Source organism: Prionailurus bengalensis, chromosome D4 (genome assembly GCF_016509475.1).
Source record: "Prionailurus bengalensis isolate Pbe53 chromosome D4, Fcat_Pben_1.1_paternal_pri, whole genome shotgun sequence".
Lineage (NCBI taxonomy): Eukaryota > Metazoa > Chordata > Mammalia > Carnivora > Felidae > Prionailurus > Prionailurus bengalensis.
In genome coordinates this window covers 16,784,937-16,806,613 of record NC_057359.1, presented here as the reverse complement: position 1 = coordinate 16,806,613, position 21,677 = coordinate 16,784,937, and the positions used below count along the sequence as shown (strand labels likewise).

The 21,677-nt window shown below is 41.9% G+C and overlaps 1 protein-coding gene across 1 annotated transcript in view; it reads left to right on the top strand.

Moving 5' to 3' along the window:
- The first annotated feature begins 848 nt into the window (after nucleotides 1–848).
- Nucleotides 849–21,677, top strand: part of TRPM6 (transient receptor potential cation channel subfamily M member 6) — a 179,856-nt gene continuing 159,027 nt past the window's right edge. Inside the window, exon 1 of the mRNA XM_043567071.1 lies at nucleotides 849–1,314. Coding sequence (XP_043423006.1) covers nucleotides 1,306–1,314 — 9 coding nt within the window. The 5' untranslated portion in view covers nucleotides 849–1,305. The remainder of the gene's footprint in view (nucleotides 1,315–21,677) is intronic.

Genomic DNA, 21,677 nt, shown 5'->3' with positions numbered 1-21,677 from the left:
GAATGGCTTTACAGCATTGAAACTGTTCACACTTGCTTTCTTTGGTGGCAGGGGTGGGATGGGGTGGCGTGGTGATGCAACTGAGTTCCTAAAAAGAGCTTGGCAATTCGTAGAAAATACCTCCGGAAGGGTGATAAGAACTCTGAGTCATCAATCTGCTTCTAAGTCAGCAATCTAAGGGCTATGAGGAAAATGAAGTTTATAGCATAATAAACACAACGGACAGCTAGCTCTCAAGCTCTCTCTTCAGCACTGTATTTAAGACCCAGTTTGGGCTTTCCTCAGCCCCTCGACAGGAAATGCCTCATCTACTTTGCCCGGTTGGTGGAGCGCAATTCCACTAAAAGAAACGTGGTTGCAGTTATATCAGGCTCCTGTTCACAAGATAAGGCACAGTTTACCAAAATAAATCTCTGCCATTTCTTTCTCATATCTGGGTGAGATTTTTCCCCCTGCTTCTTCTAGAAGCATTTATGAAGGGCTGATCACATACTAGTTGGTCTTTATATCAACCATCTAAAAAAAGAGCAATCCTTTGATTACTTTCTAGTGCCTCCAACGTATGCACACATATTGATTAGTTCTTTCTCGTTTTTCCAAGCCCCCGGATTCCAGAAAAGTGAGACATGGCAGTTCAAAAGGGGCACCGAAGTTTTTAGACTCAAGCATGGTTGGGGAAGAAAACAAGGCAGAGGGAACCCAGAGACCCTCCTAATGCTTCCTATAAAACTTTGGAATTTTAAGAAAAAGGATCTAAATAATAATCCATCTTTGGAGGTGGGGCACCGAAATGAAAAATAAAAATCAACCCTTTCTCTACTTCCATGAAAATAACCACTCACAAAGTTGGCAGCGGTTCTAAATGCATTTTCATGTTACATATAACTTCACGCTAACGTTGAAGCCAGCGCACGGACTGCCCGCGCAGGAGGACGGTGTATTCAGGCCACAAAAGCCCAGGATTGATAAGGTCGCCTCAGTCGATTTCCTGCAGCTGGGGAGCTGAAGCAGATGACGACAGGAGTGTTAATCATTTCCCGACCGGCAATCTTAGTCACAAGTTCCTGCTAAAAGTGAAATCACCCCCTCTGGTTTAAAAACAGCTCAACACTTTTTACTCCATTCACACCGCAATTTCTCCCTTCCAGGTTAAGCACATGGAAATTTGTGCAGCCGTTCCTTTTACGGCACTGTTTCCATTAGTTGCTCCCACGAGCTGGAGTTTATCTGATTGTGCGGTAGATGGAAACTTCAGGATAAAATTCAATGGCTGAAGGCTGAGTGAAGTTTACCCTGGCTGTGGTTATGAAGAGGGTAAGTGAATGAACCTCTTTGTTGCTCTTGTGTTTATTTTCTTCTTTGCTAGATTTTATACACCATAAAATGCAAAAGGCGTACTCTTCCAATTACAGTTAACCATTCAGATTTGCTTGATGATTGTTTTTAAGTGATCACGGGCCAAAACCAAGAAATTAAAACACACAATTAAGCATGCATGCCAAACAAAATTGCTTCAGTTGCTTCTTGAAAAAAATATTTTTATTAATTAAACAGCTTGTTTGGTTAATTGAACTGTTACTGAAATGTCTTTCTATGTTGATGGAATGTTCGTGGGACTGTTCAGTAAAAATAGATTTCTTCAAGGCCCAGAACAGTCCTGGGCACATAGAAGATTTGGTGGAAAGAGCTAATGATGATTTCTCCCCACCCGCTTTTTTTATTCTGTCTGCACTTACATTAATGGGTTTTAGAAGGTATTTTCCAATCACTTGTATAAAATCTTATGTACACGATACATCAGTGATGAATTAAAAAGGAAGTAGAAGATAGGGTTAGTACTTGAAAAATAATTTAATTCACATTTTTGCCTCTATGATTCAAGCTGTTCCGTTTCTGAGAACATTAATGAACATTTTTCTGAGTGTTCCAAAAATTATTGGGATAACACACATGTTTATAGCATTGCTTATCATTGTGAAAACCTGAGAGCAGCCAAATGTTCATGAATAGGATAGTGGTGAAATCACTGGAATAGGACAGAATCCATGAAAAAGAATGAAAAAATCTGTATTTATTAACATGAAACCAGTCCAATTCATATTGCTAAGTTAATAAAAAAAAAAAAGCAAGTTTCTAAAAAATGGTAAGTAAGTACAGGATATTTTCATTTTTTGTGTGTGCAAATAAATACCAGTATCTACATTTACAAATCTGTAGTGATATTCACCAAACTGTTTACACTGGCTACTTTTGGGGAGCTGAATGCAAAAGTTTTCTTTCTACTCTGTAGTCATTAGAAGGTAAGTGGTAGGGATATTGTTTTATTTACTCCTAAAACCTTAGTGTATATAATTGTTTCTGGTACATAATAGCATGCAATAAATAGTGTTGAATGAATGAATGAATGAAGAGATTTCTATAATATTTAAATTATTTAATGTTTATTTTTGAGAGAGAGAGAGACAGAGCATGAGCAGGGGAGGGGCAGAGAGAGAGGGAGACACAGAATCTGAAGCAGGCTCCAGGCTCTGAGCTGTCAGCACAGAGCCCATCATGGAGCCTGACATGGGGCTCCAGGTCACAAACCGCGAGATTGTGACCTGAGCCAAAGTCGGCCGCTTAACCGACTGAGCCACCCAGGTGCCCGTAAATCATTTAAAACTGGCACGGTTAATTTACAAGCAAATAAGATTCACAAAATACCTTAATTTTTAAGTATAAAAAGTGATTTAGAACAACATTCAAAGTCTCTGATACTCTTCTTTCCTACTTTTTGCAATACTTTCCTTCCTTTTCCTAGCTAATTTTGGTTCAAAGGAAAATGAAAATGTTGTGGTCCCTGTGCTCACTTAAGATTTTCTGCCTACATTTCTTACTTTGGGTTTGATGTCTGTGCTCAGGAGTCTGTGCACCTCACATTCCAGAGTGCTGTTTATCTTCTTATGCACGTGCCATCTTTCCAATTTGATTATAAACCCTGGAGATACGGACTCTGTCTTATGATCTTTTCTGTCCTCAATACTTAGCACAGGGCCTCACTGATAGTAGGGGGATAGTTTTGTTGCTGGATATTCTTTCCAGAAATGTGTGCAGTTCTTAATGATGGAGGGCTACTGTAACCCTTCCTTGTAAGCCAAGCATTGTATACAATAGGCACCCAGTGCATGTTTGTTGAATGAATGACCAGGCTTGATCCTGGCACATAATCTCTGCAGATAAACAGATGATTAGATCTTGTTCTGAGGGAGATGGGAGGAGACAATCTGTTCGGGATTCTTTTGGTTGCCGATAATACACTACCTGACTAAACTGGTGGGAGTAGAAGAGAAAGGGAATTTATTGGCTTCCCATGGCAGTTTAATAGTGCACCTGGCTTAGACTTAGCTAGACACTTAGAAATAGTTAGACACTCTTGCTCAAAATGACATCTCTGTCTCTGTCTTGTTCTGTTCTCAGACGTTATCTCTGAGATTGTAAGATAGCCACCCAAATCTATACGAACACATTCTTTCAGATCCAGTCCAGCAGAAAAGATGTCTTCGCTTCAGCAGTCCTACCTAGAAAACTAAGTCATGACAGTCAGAGTCAACCAACACTAACCGTAGCCAGGAGAGTTCATGTCCCGCTTTCATGAGCTTCAGGAGTTTCCAGGGCTAAGGGTAAAGCCTCAAGCAGACCAGGTGGACTGAGGGTGGGGGAGAAGTGGAGCCCCAAATAAAAATCAAGGCTGTTGCCGTCGGAAAGGGGATTGAATGTCTGGTAGTTAAATAGCAAAGGTCAAAGACAAAGGAAGATGATTATATATCATTCTTTTCTTTTCTGCTCCCCCTAAATGAATATATACAAATACGAGTAAGTAACAGATGCAAGAACCAGTCAACTCTAGCTCTGCAAAAATGTGCAGTTATTAACTGTTTAAGGGAGGCAGATGGAAAGATAGAGGGAGGAGCTCTCTGAATTGATTAAAGCCAGAATCTGAGTGCAGAGCAATGACTCTCAGATTGGTTCCATATTGAAATTATCCGGGGATGATTCTGATGCCCATGCCACTCTTTATAACAGTTATATCTACAGTCAGGGCCCAGGCATCAGTACTTTTAGGCTCCCAAGTAAACTGTGTTATAGCCAAGTTTGAGAAACAGTGATCAAGAGAGATATCAGGGAGGATTTAGAGGAGTTTTAGAAGTACCTGAAAGTGTGCCTTGAATGTAGTAGATCCTCAATAGCTAATCTGATTATGGGATTTACAGGAGGGAAAAAGAACATGACCGAGCACAGAGGGTGGGGTGGGGGGGTGGGTGGGATTTGTGAACTGGCTACCGTGTGTTAGGCATCACAATCAGTTCTCAACGTTTATTTATTTTTGGGACAGAGAGAGACAGAGCATGAACGGGGGAGGGGCAGAGAGAGAGGGAGACACAGAATCGGAAACAGGCTCCAGGCTCTGAGCCATCAGCCCAGAGCCTGACGCGGGGCTCGAACTCACGGACCGTGAGATGGTGACCTGGCTGAAGTCGGACGCTTAACCGACTGTGCCACCCAGGCGCCCCAGACAATCAGTTCTCAATATACATTTCTCACTTGATCTTCATAGTCAGGATTAAAAGAGTATATTTATAGTGAGGAAACAGAGGTTCAAAAAGATAAAACTTACCAAAAGGCCAACCATAGAGTAAAATAGGTCTGTTTGGCTCCAAATTGCACAGTCTTTCATAACATTACAATTGCAAATATCTGATGTGTGTTTAAAGGTAAACTCAGGGGGCACCTGGGTGGCTCAGTTGGTTAAGCATCCAACTCTTGGTTTTGGCTCAGGTTGTGATCTCATGGTTTGTGAGTTTGAGCCCCACATCAGGCTTTGTGCTGACAGTGCAGAGCCTGCTTGGGATTCTCTCTCCCCTCTCTCTCTGTCCATACCCCACTTGTGCACTCTCTTTTTCTCTCTCAAAAATAAGTAAACTGTAAAAAAAAAATGTACTGAGATGTTGGATGTAACAACTAAATTAATATATGGAACAGGCATGAAGGCAGTTTTGAAAAATCAACAGAGGTGACATTTCTGTATCATGGTTTGGGAGACTAGGGCCCATGGGCCAAATCCAGCCTACAGCTGCCTTTATAAACTTCTTATTGGGACGCAGCCACACTCACTGTTTACGTAGAGTCTACGTCTGCTTTTGTGCTCCGATAGCAGAGCTGAGCAGTTGTGACAGATACCAAATGGCTTATAGAGCCTAATGTATTTACTACCTAGCACTTGGCAGGAGAAGTCTGCTGACCTGTGATCTAGAGTTTACATTTGTATGTGATCAGCAGTTCTGAGGAGGGGTGAGATTGCCATTATCGATTCAGAACTGATAATTCTTATTGCCGTATGAGCAGGGTTCTCCAAGCATCTACCCATTCGTTCAATCGGTTAACGTTTATTGAGCATTTACAAAGTGCCAGATACCCTGAACTCGTAGTCTAAGAGGCAGTTGGCATACAGTGTAATAAATTCTACAGTGAAAAATAGGATACTGAGATATGATAACTTTTCTCTCTGCCTCTAGGCTACATGAGAGCAGGTTTTAGTTCTATTTTAGCTTATCACTCAGCTTCTAGCACAGTGCCCGGCAGGCAGGATGGGATCGGTAAGCGTCTGTTGAATGAACTAAGGAATCAGTTAATATGATAGAAGCAACCATGGGATGCCAGGAGAACACACATAACCCAATATCTGATAGGATGAGGTCAGGTTACGAAGCTGAAGAAGTGGGAGAAGTGAAAGGGGGGTGGGGGCAGCAAAGAAAGCACGTTTGTAGGAGTTCAGTGGACCTGCCGTGGAGACTCACCACAAGGTCTGCCTCCCCGGGGCTGGACAGAAAAAGCACTGTGAGCCTCAGCAGGATTTGGTAGGAGGCTGGATATAGTAAATAAAAAGGAAAACTCTATCCAATGCCTGACTCAAATATCTCCAGAAGCTTCCTGATGCCCACGGGATAAGATCAAGATTTCTTGGCAAGAAAGTCCTTCAAGTCCTGTACAACTTGTTCTCTGCTGATTCACTTGTATTACCCTTACTTTCTTACCTCAGTTCCCGGTGTCTAGTTGGATGCTTGCTGACTTGGCTTCATTCAGTCTTAACTCCATGCCTTGTAAAAAAGATATGCTCCCCACTCAGGATGTCCTCTCCTTTCTCTCTAATCTATACCACTCATCCTATAAGATCCAACACAACTATGACCTTTCAGGCAGATTTTTCCCCCCACCTTGAGCCTCATTGATGTCTCATCTCTGGATTCCATCACATATTCACATCCATCTCTCACTTTTCAGACACTAAACCAGTGCTGCCTTGGGCTGGTTTAAGCCATTTCATGGGCTAGTGCTTTGTGTCCATTAGAATGTGGGTTCCCAGATGGGGCATCTGGGTGGCTCCGTCGGTTAAACATCCGACTTCAGCTCAGGTCATGATCTCATGGTTCATGGGTTCAAGCCCCACATCGGGCTCTGTGCTGACAGCTCAGACCCTGGAGCCTGCTTCAGATTCAGTGTCTCCTCTCTCTGCCCCTCCCCTGCTCATGCTCTGTCTCTCTCTTTCTCAAAATAAACATTAAAAAATTAAAAAAAAAAATGAATGTGGGTTCCCGGAAAGACAGAGCATGAGAGGTTTCCTTCATACCCTCTTAGTACCCAGAATAATACATTTACTTAATATTTGAGTTGACACTTGAATACCTGAATGAGTGAGATGAATAAAAATTATGAGGTTGGAAATGTTGCCAAAAAGGGAAGTCAGAACACAGAGTAGAGAGAAGAGAAAATAATTGGAAGAGATGCTAATAGGATAGGAAAATAATTAGTACTTTGTAATTAGAGGGGTTCTCAAAAAGTGTAAGTTTTGAGCGAAAAATACTTGAGTTCATTTAAAAATTTTATTAGTAGAAATTCAGATGTGGAGAAATGAGTTCATTGACGTCTCAGTTTAGGGCACTTGCTCACTAATCTGTGTGAGATACTGCTCTTGTTTTTATGTATTCACTTGTTTATTTACTTATGCATATATTCCTAATTATTCTCATTGCCCATGGCCATTCCCCTTCACAACCACAGCAGTGGTTCTAATGTGGTTAATGTGTGTCCTCTTCTTGTGTCTGTTTTTGAAAAATGTGTATTTTCTTCGTTTTTTAGGATGTATTGAAAACATTTATATATGAGGCGATGTGTTATGAATCTCAACCTGTATCTTACCTTCTTTACAAAGCATTAAGGTGTTTAAGATATCTACATATTGCAATGGTATAGATGTATTGTTTCTGATTGCTACACAATGCTTCATGAAGTAAATTTAGCACATTTCACCGATTTACACCTCCAGTGATGGAAACTAACACCACCTCCAAACCCCTCTCACTACAAGTTACGATGAACATGCTTGCATTGTTCCCTCCTATACCTAGTATGGGAATTTATTTGGGATAAATCTCCAGGAATGCCATTGCTGGATCACAGGGTATACATCTATTTAATTTGACTCAGGAGTACCAGGTTCCACTGCAGAATGGTTTTATGCACACGTTCCCTCCCTGCCCCATAAAGCATTGCACTATGTTTCTATAAACTACAACCCTACTAATACTTAGTGTTACCCAGATTTCTAATTTTTGCTAGTCTAACAATTAAAAATTGATATTTCATTGCTGTTTTAGTTAGTGTAACTTTATGAAGGAGTTTCAAATTTTTGCTTGATGCTTCTGTTTGGGTTTTTTCCCTATGAATTACCTGTTTGTAAAATTTTTTCCATTTATTTCTAAGGGAATTCTTGTCGTTATGGTTGTTGTTGTTAATTTACAATTGGGTGCTTATTAAGTCATTTTTTTCAACCAAGAAAATTGACTTATGTTGTAGCGTTGAATCACTTTGCTGAATACCTCTTACTTTAGTATTACTAAACATTATTTCTGATTTTGAGAGGATAGAGTAGTGGCTGTTTAGTTTTTAGATCCTCCCAAATCCCCACATATAAAATATGTGGCAGGGGCGCCTGGGTGGCGCAGTCGGTTGAGCGTCCGACTTCAGCCAGGTCACGATCTCGCGGTCCGTGAGTTCGAGCCCCGCGTCGGGCTCTGTGCTGACAGCTCAGAGCCTGGAGCCTGTTTCAGATTCTGTGTCTCCCTCTCTCTGCCCCTCCCCCGTTCATGCTCTGTCTCTCTCTGTCCCAAAAATAAACGTTGGAAAAAAAAAAATTTAAAAAAAAATAAATTAAAATAAAATATGTGGCAAAACTAAAAACCCTTGAGGGGCGCCTGGGTGGCTCAGTCGGTTGAGCGTCCGACTTCAGCTCAGGTCACGATCTCGCGGTCCGTGAGTTCGAGCCCCGCGTCGGGCTCTGGGCTGATGGCTCAGAGCCTGGAGCCTGCTTCCATTCTGTGTCTCCCCCTCTCTCTGCCCCTCCCCCGTTCATGCTCTGTCTCTCTCTGTCTCAAAAATAAATAAAACGTTAAAAAAAAAAAACAAACTAAAAACCCTTGAACAGCATTTGCAACAAAACTCAGTAGACTTCAGTCTCTATTCCAGCATGTAAGGGGATTAGAAGTTGCCACTCCCAATGCCACAACAAGAACAAAGCCGAACAGAGTTAACCGCTATTCTTTGAAGAAATGTCACTAGAAACTTCTGAAGTGCGAAGAGAGAAAAAGAATGAAAAAGAAACAGATATCCAGTTCTCTGGGACAGGTACACAACATGTGACATATATGTAATGGCAATGCCAGAAGGAGAAGAGGGAAGGGGGGCAGGACACAGAAATATTTGAAGCAGTAATGACCGGGAATTTCCTCAAATTCATGACAAATACCAAACCACAGATTCAGGAACTCAGAGAACACCAAGCAGAATAAATACCAAATTGAATACAAGTTAGCACTAGGAAACCCCAAATACAACCAGGTGGAGAGAATCGCCAACAACCACAGACTGTGTATATTATCATCATCTATGTATCTGTGTGGGAGATAGCAGAGGCAATGGGGTGGCAGGTGGACTACGAACAGGTGAAACCCAAAGGAGCCAACAGACATTCACTGAAAAGTGTGGTGGGTTAATCTGAGAACAGCAACTAAAACCAAGAGGGACTTGGCCTACACTAGTGAGAGACGGTGGGTGGCCTTGTGGTAAGGTCTGGCATAGTTCACCCCTGTGAACTCTTGAAATGGACCCTCTACAGTTTCTTTCCAGATGGGTCCAAATGGGGGGAAAACTATTGGGAGTGAAATCAAAATTGAGCAAACAGAGAAACCAGAGGAAGAGGAAAGATAAAAGATAAAAGAGGAAGATCCAGATAAAAGTGGAAGATGGGAGGAGAGCCTCGCTGCGATCTATTGAACGTCAGCCCTCGACACAAGGGTTTGAAAAACAAAACAAAACAAAAAAAAGATGGGAGGAGAGCCAGGAAATCTCAGAAAGGACTCACTGTATTTCTGCGCATGACACATAAGAGAGCGAGCTCTGTGGAGACTTAAAAACTATCCCAACTTCTCCTCCTTCTAAAATCTCAGGAAAATTAACTTTCATAAAATGAGCAACAGCAAAGTATTGAGTTCAAGTGCCACACAAAATTGCAATGAGAAATAAAGAGAATAAGGGTCAGAATAACATCCCTAGACAATGAAAGCATATCCGAAAATATGAGTAAAAAAATAGATAAGAAGTGGGTGGCTCAGTCAGTTAAGTGTCTTGATTTTGGCTCAGGTCATGATCTCAGGGTTTCATAAGTTCGAGCCTTGCATGGGCTTTGTGCTGACAGCATGGAGCCTGCTTGGGATTCTCTCTCTTTCTCTGCCTCTTCCCCACAAGTACTTTGTCTCTCTCAAAATAAATAAATAAACTATTTTAAAAAACATAAACACTGGAACTATTTCAAAACAGACTAATAGACAATGAGGAAATAACACAAGCATGAAAGAGCAATATAAATCAGAAATAGAAAAATTCAGAAACGAGGTGGCAGGACTCAAAAAAGAATTAGAATAAAATAATAAAAACTTGTAATGACTAAACTAGAAGATATAAGAGAGTATGTAAACACAGCAAATAATGTTTTAATAAAAATAGAAGAATAGGAGGGGCGCCTGGGTGGCTCAGTCGCTTAAGTGTCCGACTTCGGCTCAGGTCACGATCTCGCGGTCAGTGAGTTCGAGCCCCGCGTCGGGCTCTGGGCTGATGGCTCAGAGCCTGGAGCCTGTTTCGGATTCTATGTCTCCCTCTCTCTCTGACCCTCCCCCGTTCATGCTCTGTCTCTCTCTGTCTCAAAAATAAATAAACGTTAAAAAAAAATTAAAAAAAATAGAAGAATAGCAGAAACAATAGAAAAAGGAAAAGGGAGAAAACAGAATTTGAGGGCTAAAAAAAGCAAACATTGAGGATAGACAGAGATGACTTGCCACATGGTTCATAGGAGTTCCTGAAGAAGAAACCCTAAGTAAGAGAACAGAACAAATATTAAAAAGTATAATTTTTAAAACATTTCCTGAAACTAAAAAAAAAAAAATTGAAGTATGTATTGAAAGGGCACATTGAGTATCTGAGAACACTGATCTAGAATAACTGTGTCCCAGTATTATTCTGGTAAAATTGCTGAACTTAAAAGGAAAACAAAAACAAAAACCCAAAAAACCTTTGGTCATCTAGGAAAAAAAAAAACCCCATGTGATGTATAAGAGAAAGAAAATCATACTATCTTCAGACATTTTGACAGCAATAATCTGTTCCAGAAAAAAATGCAGTAACATTTTTTCAGATACTCGGTGAAAGCACCTGTGAGCTGAGGCTTTTCTATCCAACAAAACTGGCCTTCAAGTATGAAGCAACATGCAAAGACTTAGAGAATATTGTCTTTATGAGCTTTACCTGAGTACTACTAAAGAGCAGCTTAACCATAATGATGTGAGACATCACCATGAGTACTGGTGGTGGCATTAAATGTACTGTGTGGTTATCTGTAGATCTAACAATAAATAAGCATTAAAAAGAGAGAGTATAGTATGTAATGGCTACGTGATCTGAGAATGTAGACATAGTACAACTATTTAAAAGGGGAAGAATTACAGTAGCATGTGTAAAATTTTCTTTTCAGAAATAATAATGATTGGTTGTAGTATTAGAATTGTTTTCCTTATGGGGTGCCTGGGTGGCTCAGTCAGTTAAGTGTCTGACTTTGGCTCAGGTCATGATCTCATGATCTGTGAGTTTGAGCCCTGCATTGGGCTCTGTGCTGACAGCTCAGAGCCAGGAGCCTGCTTTGGATTCTGTGTTTCCTTCTCTCTCTGCCCCTCTCCCACTCAAGCTCTCTCTGTCTCTCTCTCTCTCTCTCTCGATCTCAAAAATAAACATTAAAAAAAAAAAGAATTGTTTTCCTAAGACTGCTGTGTTTATGTGGGATAAAGCCATTAAAAATTAATGGATATTTAATTTTATTGCCTCTGTCCTTGAGAACCAGGGTTCTTCGTGTAGTTCAAAAGAATACAGATTTAATATAAAGAAATTAAATAAAACATGTTTCACCTGAATTTGAATTATAATTTCAATATGAACTCATAAGATATTTTATTTCTCTACTGAAAAGTTCTAGAAATAATGACCAAAAAGCTCCTGTGGCACCCCAGACCGTGGTCTTCCTCAAGACCGTTCCCAGTGAAATAAACCAGGACTTCTTAGAGAAATAGGTGATTCTAATTTTGGAGCTATCAAAGACTATTAGAATGGTCTCAAATAACTCAAGAGATAATTTGAAGAGGCCCTCACTGACCAGAGATGGGACAAATTGAGTTTCAGTAATGATAAGAATTGCAGTGGATTGCAAATGAGTAATCTGGTGCTGTGTAACAAGTTGTCCCGAAGTTTTGCTTGAAGCCAGACCCGTCACATCACAGTTTCTGAGAGTCAGGAGTCCAAGAGCGGCTTATCTAGCTGTTCAGAGTCACGAATGAGATTGCAGTTGGGCTTGCACTACAGATATGTTTGCTTGCATCTGGGCAGAGAAGATCCACATCAGACATTACTCACGTGGCTCTTGGCAGGATGCTCACGTTCTTCACCATGTAGGCCTCTCCATGGGGCCGCTTACAGTCTGACTTCCCTGTGTGCACAGAGACAGTGAGGACAGTCCAGCTAATGAAATGAAATGATAGGGTTGGAATATGAACCATGTTACAACCCCCAACAAATTAACGAATTTAGGCCCCAGGCATGAAGCGCTGCTGACAATGAAGAACAAAAATCAGACGTATGTGGAAAGAACACACCACCGCCTGCATCTTGCCAAAGGGACTGAGCCTGAGTCTGCTCAGGCCTCTGGATTCAACTGTCAGTTTGCAGGGAAAGCGATAGGAGGAGCATGTTGAACTATTCCGGGGGTGTGCAGTCAGCACCATCCAGACCAGGGGAAGTCTCTGTAGGCCAAACGGCCTGTGTTGTTCAATAGAAAAAGTGTAAGGAAAGAAAGGACTGGAGGAAGAACATGTATATGAAAGGTAACATAAAAAACAAAACAAAAAAAAAATGAGCAAGACTATAGCAGGTAGGAATGCATTCTTGGTTGTTAAATTATAAAGAAATGCGGGGCGCCTGGGGGGCTCAGTCAGTTGAGCATCGGCTCTTGATTTTGGCACAGATTGCGATCCCAGGATCGTGGGATCAAGCCCCACGTCAGGCTCTGTGCTGAGCATGGAGCCCGCTTGAAATTCTCTCTCTCTCTCTCTTCTCTCTCTCTCTCTCTCTGTGCCTTTCTCTCACTCACACTCACTCTCTCTAAAAAAAAAAAAGAAGAAGAAGAATGCCATGCACATGTTCTGATCTTTGTTTATTTCACTGACTGTATTATTATAGACTGTTCCCTATCCCATAGGGCCAAATTAGATAAAAGTGATAACGTCAGTCCCTCTTTGTAGGCTGCAACCAATATATTTTAACCTGTAAATAGTTTAAATAAGCAGGTACCTTTTCTCAGAATATACTCTATTAAATAAAGTCAGTAGATATGTCCCTAGTTTCCCCAATTTGGAGATACTGCTCATATTGATTTTGAAGGCACACATTTTTCATAAAACTTTAAATTTACTTGTCCTTTTCTTTCTCTTTCTTTCTTTCTTTCTTTCTTTCTTTCTTTCTTTCTTTCTTTCTTTCTCTCTTCTTTTTTTTTTAAACCCAAGGTTTCGGCTTAAACAAACAAACCTGCTCACCGTTTGATTCAGACAAGATAACCCCAAGGGAAGGGTGGATTCTGGAGTTAGCAAAGTGCTCCTTCAGCATTTCCCTCAATGAATTCAGGGGTATTCTATGGCAAGGGTCCAAACAACACACGTGTGATTAACCTTTGTGCTTCTCGGTTGATAACCGCCTGGTCATGGCGATAACTAGGATTAAAGGAGACAGATGTGCCTCTAAACTCTAATCTTGGTCTGGTAAATGTTTTCTGGGCATCAAATCGTATTCTTCAAAAAAAAAAAAAAAAGTTGGTCAGGTATTTTAACTCTCTCTTTATTTTCTTTAACATTTTTTGCCTTTTCAGTCGCTCTTACGTAATATCTATCGAGTACCTGCCCTGCAGTTAACAGTGGGCAGTGCCACGGTGTGCCAAGGAAGGAGGTGAAAGAGCTTACAGTTTTGCTGGGGATTCACGATAGACACACGTAAGAAACAGCGAACGGGATAGTGTTGCATCCACCTGTGTGTGTTTGTCTCATTGCGTGTAAGCACACAGTAACGTAAATAATACAAGCGTAAACAGACGTGGATGCTAAGCAGTGTGGCACAAACAGTTAGAAAACAGGCAAGATGCAGTTTGGAAATTATGTGAAGGGACAGCAAGCCAAGGCAGTCGGCAGGTGTGTGAGTCAGGTTGTTGGGCAAGGCTGTGCTGCAGAAACCTCTGGAGCTGAGCGTTTCTCTTTCTTTTGACATAATTATGGATTCACGGGAAGTAGCAAGAATAGCACAGAGAGGCCTCGCGCGCCCTTCGCCGAGCTTCCCCTAATGGTAACAGCTTACACGACTGTCTGTCGTACAATATCAAAACCGGCATATCCACATTGGACAATCTACAGATCCTTTCCGGTTTTCTGTGCGCATACTCCTGCGGAACCGAGCTTTGATAAATCAATTTCAAAAGACAAGAGGAATGAGGAAAAACTGGAAGAACCAAAACCTCACAGGGCAGTTCCTTTGCAGAGATGTCCTCTTTCTCTTTCCTTCCAGTGTGTAGGTATGCCACATGCCCCTTTGAACACTCACTGCCCGCCCCCACTTACCTCGCCCGCCCCGGCGGGCTTGCCGCTTCCTCTTCACAAATGCTCCCCGAGCACTTCCTGCTGTGCTCTTACCCGGGGGTCCAAACGCAGGCAGTCTCCCTCCTAGAAGTCATCCGCTGTGTGAGCTGGTTTGTAAAGAAGCGGTCTGGAACCCAGAACCGATTTTCCCATGGAGACCGAGGTACAGAGGTGATGGGTTCCTGGCCTCTCTCCTGGCCTGTGTCACTCAGGATGGAAACAGTCCTTATTCGGAGCAGTGTCTGTCATTGCTGCACATGGTGGTTGTGTGCTCCCTGGGAGTCGGGGAGAGGGATTCTCTGCTGTATCAGACGGATTCTTCTCTTAACAGGTCCCGTTTTGTAGCCACACTCTGCCACTGTGTACAGTGGGTGACGTTAAAGGGAACGCCCCTCCCCCCTTTTTAAAATGTTTATTCATTTATTTTGAGAGAGAGAGAGAGAGAGAGAGTGAGCCCTAGTGGGGGAGGGGCAGAGAGAGAGGGAGAGAGAGAATCCCAAGCAGTCTCTGCACTGTCCGTGCAGAACCCGATGTGGAGCTCGAACTCACAAACCGTGAGATCATGACCGAAGCCTAAACCGAGAGTCGGAGGCTTAACCGACTGAGCCACCCAGGCGTCCCTAGTTCTCCTCATCAGCTCTCTGTCTTGCACTTCCTGTGTCATCTCGTATGGAACTGACAGTTCAGTGGGTCGACACTTGAATTACAGATTGCATTTGGTGTAACTGAAATCATTGCAAAAGAAAGAGGCAAGGCCGTTTCTAGCTCCAGCAGCATCGGGGAGGAGCTCCGAGCACACCCAAGTGCCTCCATGATTCAGAACTTTGGAGAAGAGGTGTCTACCCAGAGAAATGACAGGGGCTACCCTCTCTTTGGTTTTCCTCCTGAAATACGAAGCTGCCCTTGACACCTGTGGACAGAGTCAAGAAAGGAGCCCGGTCCCTTCTGGGCCACAAGCCCTATAATCCCTGGGTTTACACCACCCTTCTGGAAGAAGTTACACTGGGAACCTTGCACTTCCGTTCAGGCAATGTTGACCGACATCCTGCTCTTTTAGTTCTTCAGAACGAAACCTGCTATCGCTAAGTGCTCACTCTAACCGGGGAAGAAAGAAGGCCAAGTGTCCAGACATCTCTGAGTAACAGCCTCCTGAAGTACTCTTGTTTTCTTGGGTGGTCCTGATACTGACTTGGTCCCATGACCATGATTACAGATTCTTTTCTATTTCTGCATACAGCCTCAAGGAGCGGCAATCGGGCTTGTGTCTTCTCGATGCTGTCCTAGTTGGGACTTTTAAGTCTATAAATAAGTGTGCCTGTCTCTTTAGATCTAGCTGACAGTCCACAGGAAAGTGTGTGTCTTCTAATCTCTGCTCATTTCAATGAGGAGATGCATTATTTGCAGCAATCATCTTCTCCTTTTGTGGTTTTTGATTTCCGTTACGCTATGACAACTTCGCAAAACATTTTATGGAAATATGATACTAATACTTGTACAAGTCCGGCTTTCCTCTGTCGATACAGTCATGCTGGCCTAAGCATACTAATGCCATTAAAAGCTAAAATGTTTCACCTTGCTTATTCTTCATACTTTTTTAATGAGAATCCCTGAGCCCCATAGCATATACTTAGCAGTTTACATCCGTTTCTTGATAACTTTTAAAGTAAGAGAGGGTAATTTGGAGCAAGTATGATGCTTACCAAAGAGGTATAGATAATAAAGCTCTTACTTCCATTTAATTGGGTTGAATAAACATTTCTTGCATGCTCGGCCATGTAAATGCGAGGTCAGGCAACGGGGAAGAAGCAATTCCTATCTTTACAAGGTGTACAGTCTAGTCAAAACAAAACAAAAATTGATGAAGGCTATTAAATGAATATCCTTTGTTGTTGCACGAAGGGAAGTCTGTAATATTCAGAGGCCACAGTGATTGCGAAGAACGTCATGGCTGAAGGGAAGTGGGTTATAGGAAGGATTGTGAGTGGTGTAGGTGGGATGATTGCACAAACATGGGCTCTTTTGAGAATAAAAAAGGGTGCTATTCATATTTATGCCTGGGATAGATGTACTATCTGGGTCTATGTTAGGGCAACAGGGAGTAATGACGCCCCTCGTTAAAAGGCCAGATTTGGGGAGAATTGTCATGAATCTTTTTTTTTTTTAATTTTTTTTTAATGTTTATTTATTTCTGAGACAGAGCATGAGTGGGGAAGGGGCAGAGAGAGAGGGAGACACAGAATCCGAAGCAGGCTCCAGGCTCTGAGCTGTCAGCATAAAGCCTGACGCGGGGCTCAAACCCACAAACCATGAGATCATGGCCTGAGCCGAAGTCAGTCACTTAACCGACTGAGCCACCCAGGTGCCCCTGTCATGAATCTTAATGGTAGGAAAGCATATTGGTTTGTGTGGCTGCCATAAACGGATGGCTTAAACAATGGATATTTTATTGTCTCATAGTTCTGGAAGTCAGAAGTTGAAAATCGAGGCATCGGCAGGGTTGGGTCTTCTGAGAGCTGTGAGGAAAGGATCTATTCCAGGCCCCTGTCCTTGGCTGGTAGAGGGTTATCTTCTCCCATCTATGTGTGACTCTGCACATGTCCACATCTCCCCTCTTCATAAGGACACCACACCATATTCGATTAGAGTCTAACTTAACGGCCTCATTTTAAATTGTTACCTCTGAAAAAATCCTGTCTCCAAAAAAGGTCACATTCTGAGGTGCTGGGGGTTAGGATTCCAACATACCTTTTTACGAGGGCCACAATTTCAACTAATAACAGAAGCGATGGTAGGAAACTGGCAAGAGTGCCACAATAGTAGAGAAGTCAACATCTGGAGAGTTGGTGGGCACTGTCCTCCTGGAACACATCATGATCAGGAGGCACATCTATTAGGTTTGAATAAGATGGATAAGAGAGAATTAAAAAAATGAAGGATCAGTAGAGAAATGGGGACTTTTTGGGGGGCATTATTTGTGCTTCAAGAGTCCTCTTTCCATATGGGCAATAAAGATTGGACACTGGTGACAGAGGGATCTTCAAGTGACAGTTGACTAGAGTGCCTATCGAGCTGTGGGATGCCCTGTCTGGGAGGAGCCACGGATAGGCTGGCCAGATTTTAGCACCTTAGCGGGTAATTCTCTGCTATGAGTCCTGACTTTCTTTACTTATGAAATGAAAGCTATTTTTTTCCTTTCCCCTTCTCCACAGGGATTTTATGGTTCACAGAATAATAAAATAGGATGAATTCTGAGCTCTGTGGAGGAACTACCTTGAGTTAGTTCAAAGTGTCTATAGTGACCAAAGTTTTGGGGCACGTTCAAGAAATAGCATATCGAATTGATCACTTATACTTGCAAAATAGTATGTGGAAGAAAAGTCAGGGAAAGGAATATACACTTTGCTTGACTTAGGTATTAGAGGCTTAGGTATAGAAATCTCAGACCTTCACGTTCTTGCAAAGTATAATCTGTACCTGTGTGTCCTTACTGTGAAAGGCCAATGGGAAACTTCATACATCACGATAATATGTGGATTCCTGCTGAAATTCACATAGAAATGTTTTCATTCTTATGTTGTTGCTCTTTCATTATTGATCTTGATCTCCGTCAGTATTGATGCAATAGTTTCCTTGGCAAAGAAGAAGTTGGCATCAGGGTTTTGTGTTCAGTTAAACAGCTGTAGCCTGAACAAAATTATACTAGCCTGTGAGGTTAAGAAGCACCAGGCTATTGAGGGTAATAGATAAATCATAGAATATAAAAAAATAATAGCACTGGTTCTGAACTTTGGGCCCAAAGGGTCTGGGAAATGAGTGATTCACATTTTATTCATCAGAGGCAATAAATGATGAGAAAGAGTACAAAATGGGAATTTCAGGTAATCCCATAAGTCATTCCAAGATATGTGAGATTTTCACTTTTAATGAATTTTAAAAATTACAAAAATAATAAGATCGCATTACAGAATACTTGGAAAAAACAAAAAGGAGCCATTTCTAATTTTTTGTCTACGTAGTTTTTTACATAGTTGTACTCATACAGTATATACTCCCTTCTAACTTCCTTCTCGGCTTTCCTTTGGAATCTTCTTTGTTAGTATTTTTCAACAGGTACATATTGCCCATATAATAATTTATTACTTCTCTAATAATAGCCTTTAAGCTAATTCCTAATGTACTATATAATTTTGATACGAATATCTTGTTATATGAATTAGTGTCGTACATAAGGTGTTTTTGGGGGCAAGAGTTCTAGATATGATCTTTCTGGGTCCCAGGGTTGTAAAGCCTTCTATGACAGCATTTTACTCTTAGGTGAGTAACACAGTCTCCATTTCACCAGAGCTGTGAAGTTCCTGAGTCTAGGCCTCAAGTGACCTTGCAGCCTCGACCCTCCCCCTCATGTAACGCTACCCAAACCACCATCCTGGGAGGAAAGACCACGTAGAGAGAGACCAGCCAACCTTCAGAACCACACAGCCAACCCTCAGGATTTATTTACTTAAAATGGCCAGATAAATTTTGTGCTTGGATTACAGCAATTCCAGATTTAATATCTAAACATAATGACCTTATCTCAGAAAAGTTTGAGTTATCATACCTTCAAGGATATTACAGAAATGCCCGGGCATCTTTCTCATTAAGTAAATCATACGCAATTTGTGTAGAGAAGGATGTAGAGGCCTCGTCGGCACTGGAAGCCTGCAGTTGCTTTGGCTGTGTAGACCTACTACTGCCCTGAAAGCTGGCTGGAAGAAAAATGGGTCTTCGCTCAGCGTTTATAAATAACTTCACTGAAGGGACATGAAAACGAAATAAATAATAGCAAAATGAGACCTCAGTAGTAAATGAATTTGAGATTATTCTGGAGAGGACCTCCGGCGGGATGGAGACACTGTGGGCCTCAGAATCAGACAGACTGTCCCCGGAATTCCAGTTTTTCTACTCAGCCCGTGACTCTGGGCAAGTTTTGACCTTTTTTGGCTCAGTTATTGTATAGAATGATGGTTAATAATGTCTTAAATAAAAATAAGGTATATAACAAAGTACCCAGCCCACAGTGAGTGCCCAATAAGTAGCCATTTCTTCCCTCCTTTATTCATGGCACACATTGATAATGTAAAGAATATCTCAGAAGGAATACTTAAAATATATTAAGTCAAAATGCTTTTAGGGGCGCTTGGGTGGCTCAGTCTGTTAAGCGGCTGACTTCGGCTCAGGTCATGATCTCACGGTCCGTGAGTTCAAGCCCCGTGTTGGGCTCTGTGCTGACAGCTCGGAGCCTTGAGACCGCTTTGGATTCTGTGTCTCCCTCTCTCTCTGCCCCAACCCTGCTTGTGCTCTGTCTCTCTTTCAAAGATAAACACTAAAAAATAAATTTAAAAAAATGCTTTTAAAAGACTCTCATTGTTTATTTATTTGAGAGAGAGAGTGCCCAGGCACGAGCAGGGGAGGGGCAGGGGGAGAGAGAATCTTAAGCAGGCTCCACGCCCAACCCAAAGCTCCATCCCACATCCATGAGATTGTGACCTGAGCCAAAATCAAGAGTTGGATACTTAACCGACTGAGCCACCCAGGCGCCCCTAAAAGGCTCTCGTTTTAGTTCAAGGGATTACATACATAGGATTTTTATAACTTTCTGTGCGGTTCTGTTCACTTAGAAATAAGTTGAAAAGAAAAAAGGCAGCGCTATATAAATGAGTCAGGTGTGGAGGGTTCAGTTAGTTGGTTTCTTCCACTTAAGCCACTTATTTTCTGTCTTTCAGTTTTCTCCTCTAAAATGCAATAGTGAAATTCCTTAAGCTACCAGAATACTTGTTCCGTGGATGAGCAGCTGTGGCTCCCCTTTCAGGGAAAACATAACAGGTTGAATAGTGGGTTTGGGGTTTTTTGTTTTTTCTTCCAAGTAACTTAATCAAGAGGAAAGGATTCAAGGTTAAAATGTTAGTACTGGTAGACATTTCCTGTCAAATAAATATATTCTTGGTTCTGATATATGCAAGTAATAAAAACCAATCTCTGACTCATACAGTTCGTTACCCAACTAAATTTTTAATGAATGCTCATTATGTTCAAGGTGTATGTAAAAAAGAAAACAAAACAAAACCAAACAGATCTTTACAGCCCCATAGACCTGTGTTCAAATTTTCATTGGCCTCACACCTTACAAGTTGAGAAACCGGTGAGACTCACAGTGAAGATTTCTGACCTTCAGTGAATCCTCACAGAGATTCTGTGTGGAAAAGAATGAGAAAATAAACTGAGTTACGCATTGCCTCACAATGAATAACCCCCAAATTTAGTGGCTTAAAATAGCATCAGATGATAATGCCACGTAATTCTGAGGGTTGGCGCGTCTCTCCGCGTGGTCTTTCTTCCCAGGATGGTGGGCTAGGGTAAGGTGCCCAGGGGGTGAAGACCGAAGCTTTCAGGGCTGCTTGGGGCCTAGACTCAGGAATTTAAACTCTGTCACTGTGGCCATATTTTATTGGCCACAAGTTTAGTTCGGATTGAGGGCTGTGGAGAAGAAATGGAGCCACTGCATGGGGTGGGGTAGGGGTGGGGGCTGTCGCAGAGTCACATCGCAAAGAGGTGTGTGTTGGGATGGAAGGAGTTTGTGGCCTTCGACCAGATTCAGCTGGCCCGGCAATTTGTGACAGGTGCTCAACCAGTTTTAAGACCCTTCTTGTCCTCCCTCCAGTAATCATTCAGAGTTGAATGTGAAGGTACAGTTCTGGTGGAGCTTAGGTTTGGTGTCATCATCTATAATGCACACTTTATTTTTTATTTTTTTTAAAGACTCTTTTTTTTTAATGTTTTATTTATTTTTGAGACAGAGAGAGAGAGAGAGAGAGAGAGAGAGAGAGAGAGAGAGAGAGCATGAGCAGGGGAGAGGCAGAGAGAGAAGCAGACACAGAATCCGAGGCAGGCTCCAGGTTCTGAGCTGTCAGCACAGAGTCTGACCAGGGCCTCTAACTCACAAACTGCGAGATCATGACCTGAGCCGAAGTTGGACGTTTAACCAACTGAGCCACCCAGGTGCCCCTGTAATACACACTTTAAAAGAGCACCCACAGCTGCTTGAAGCTACCAAAGTGGGCTGGTGCAACAACGTTGTGTGATAGAATGTCCAGTTAAATTTGAACTTCGGATAAGCAATGAATAATTTTTTAATGTAAGTTTGCCTTCCCTCGTTAACAGTTTGGCTATATTCTTCTAGAACTTTCCTGTGCATATTCCAGTCTACACATAGAAATCTTAAAAAGTGGAATGATACTTACTTTTACTAGTTGCTGTTTCCCCTTTCTATTATCTGTACATTTAGATCTAACTCATTCTTTTGAAAGCTGCATGGTGTTTCACGGCATGGAC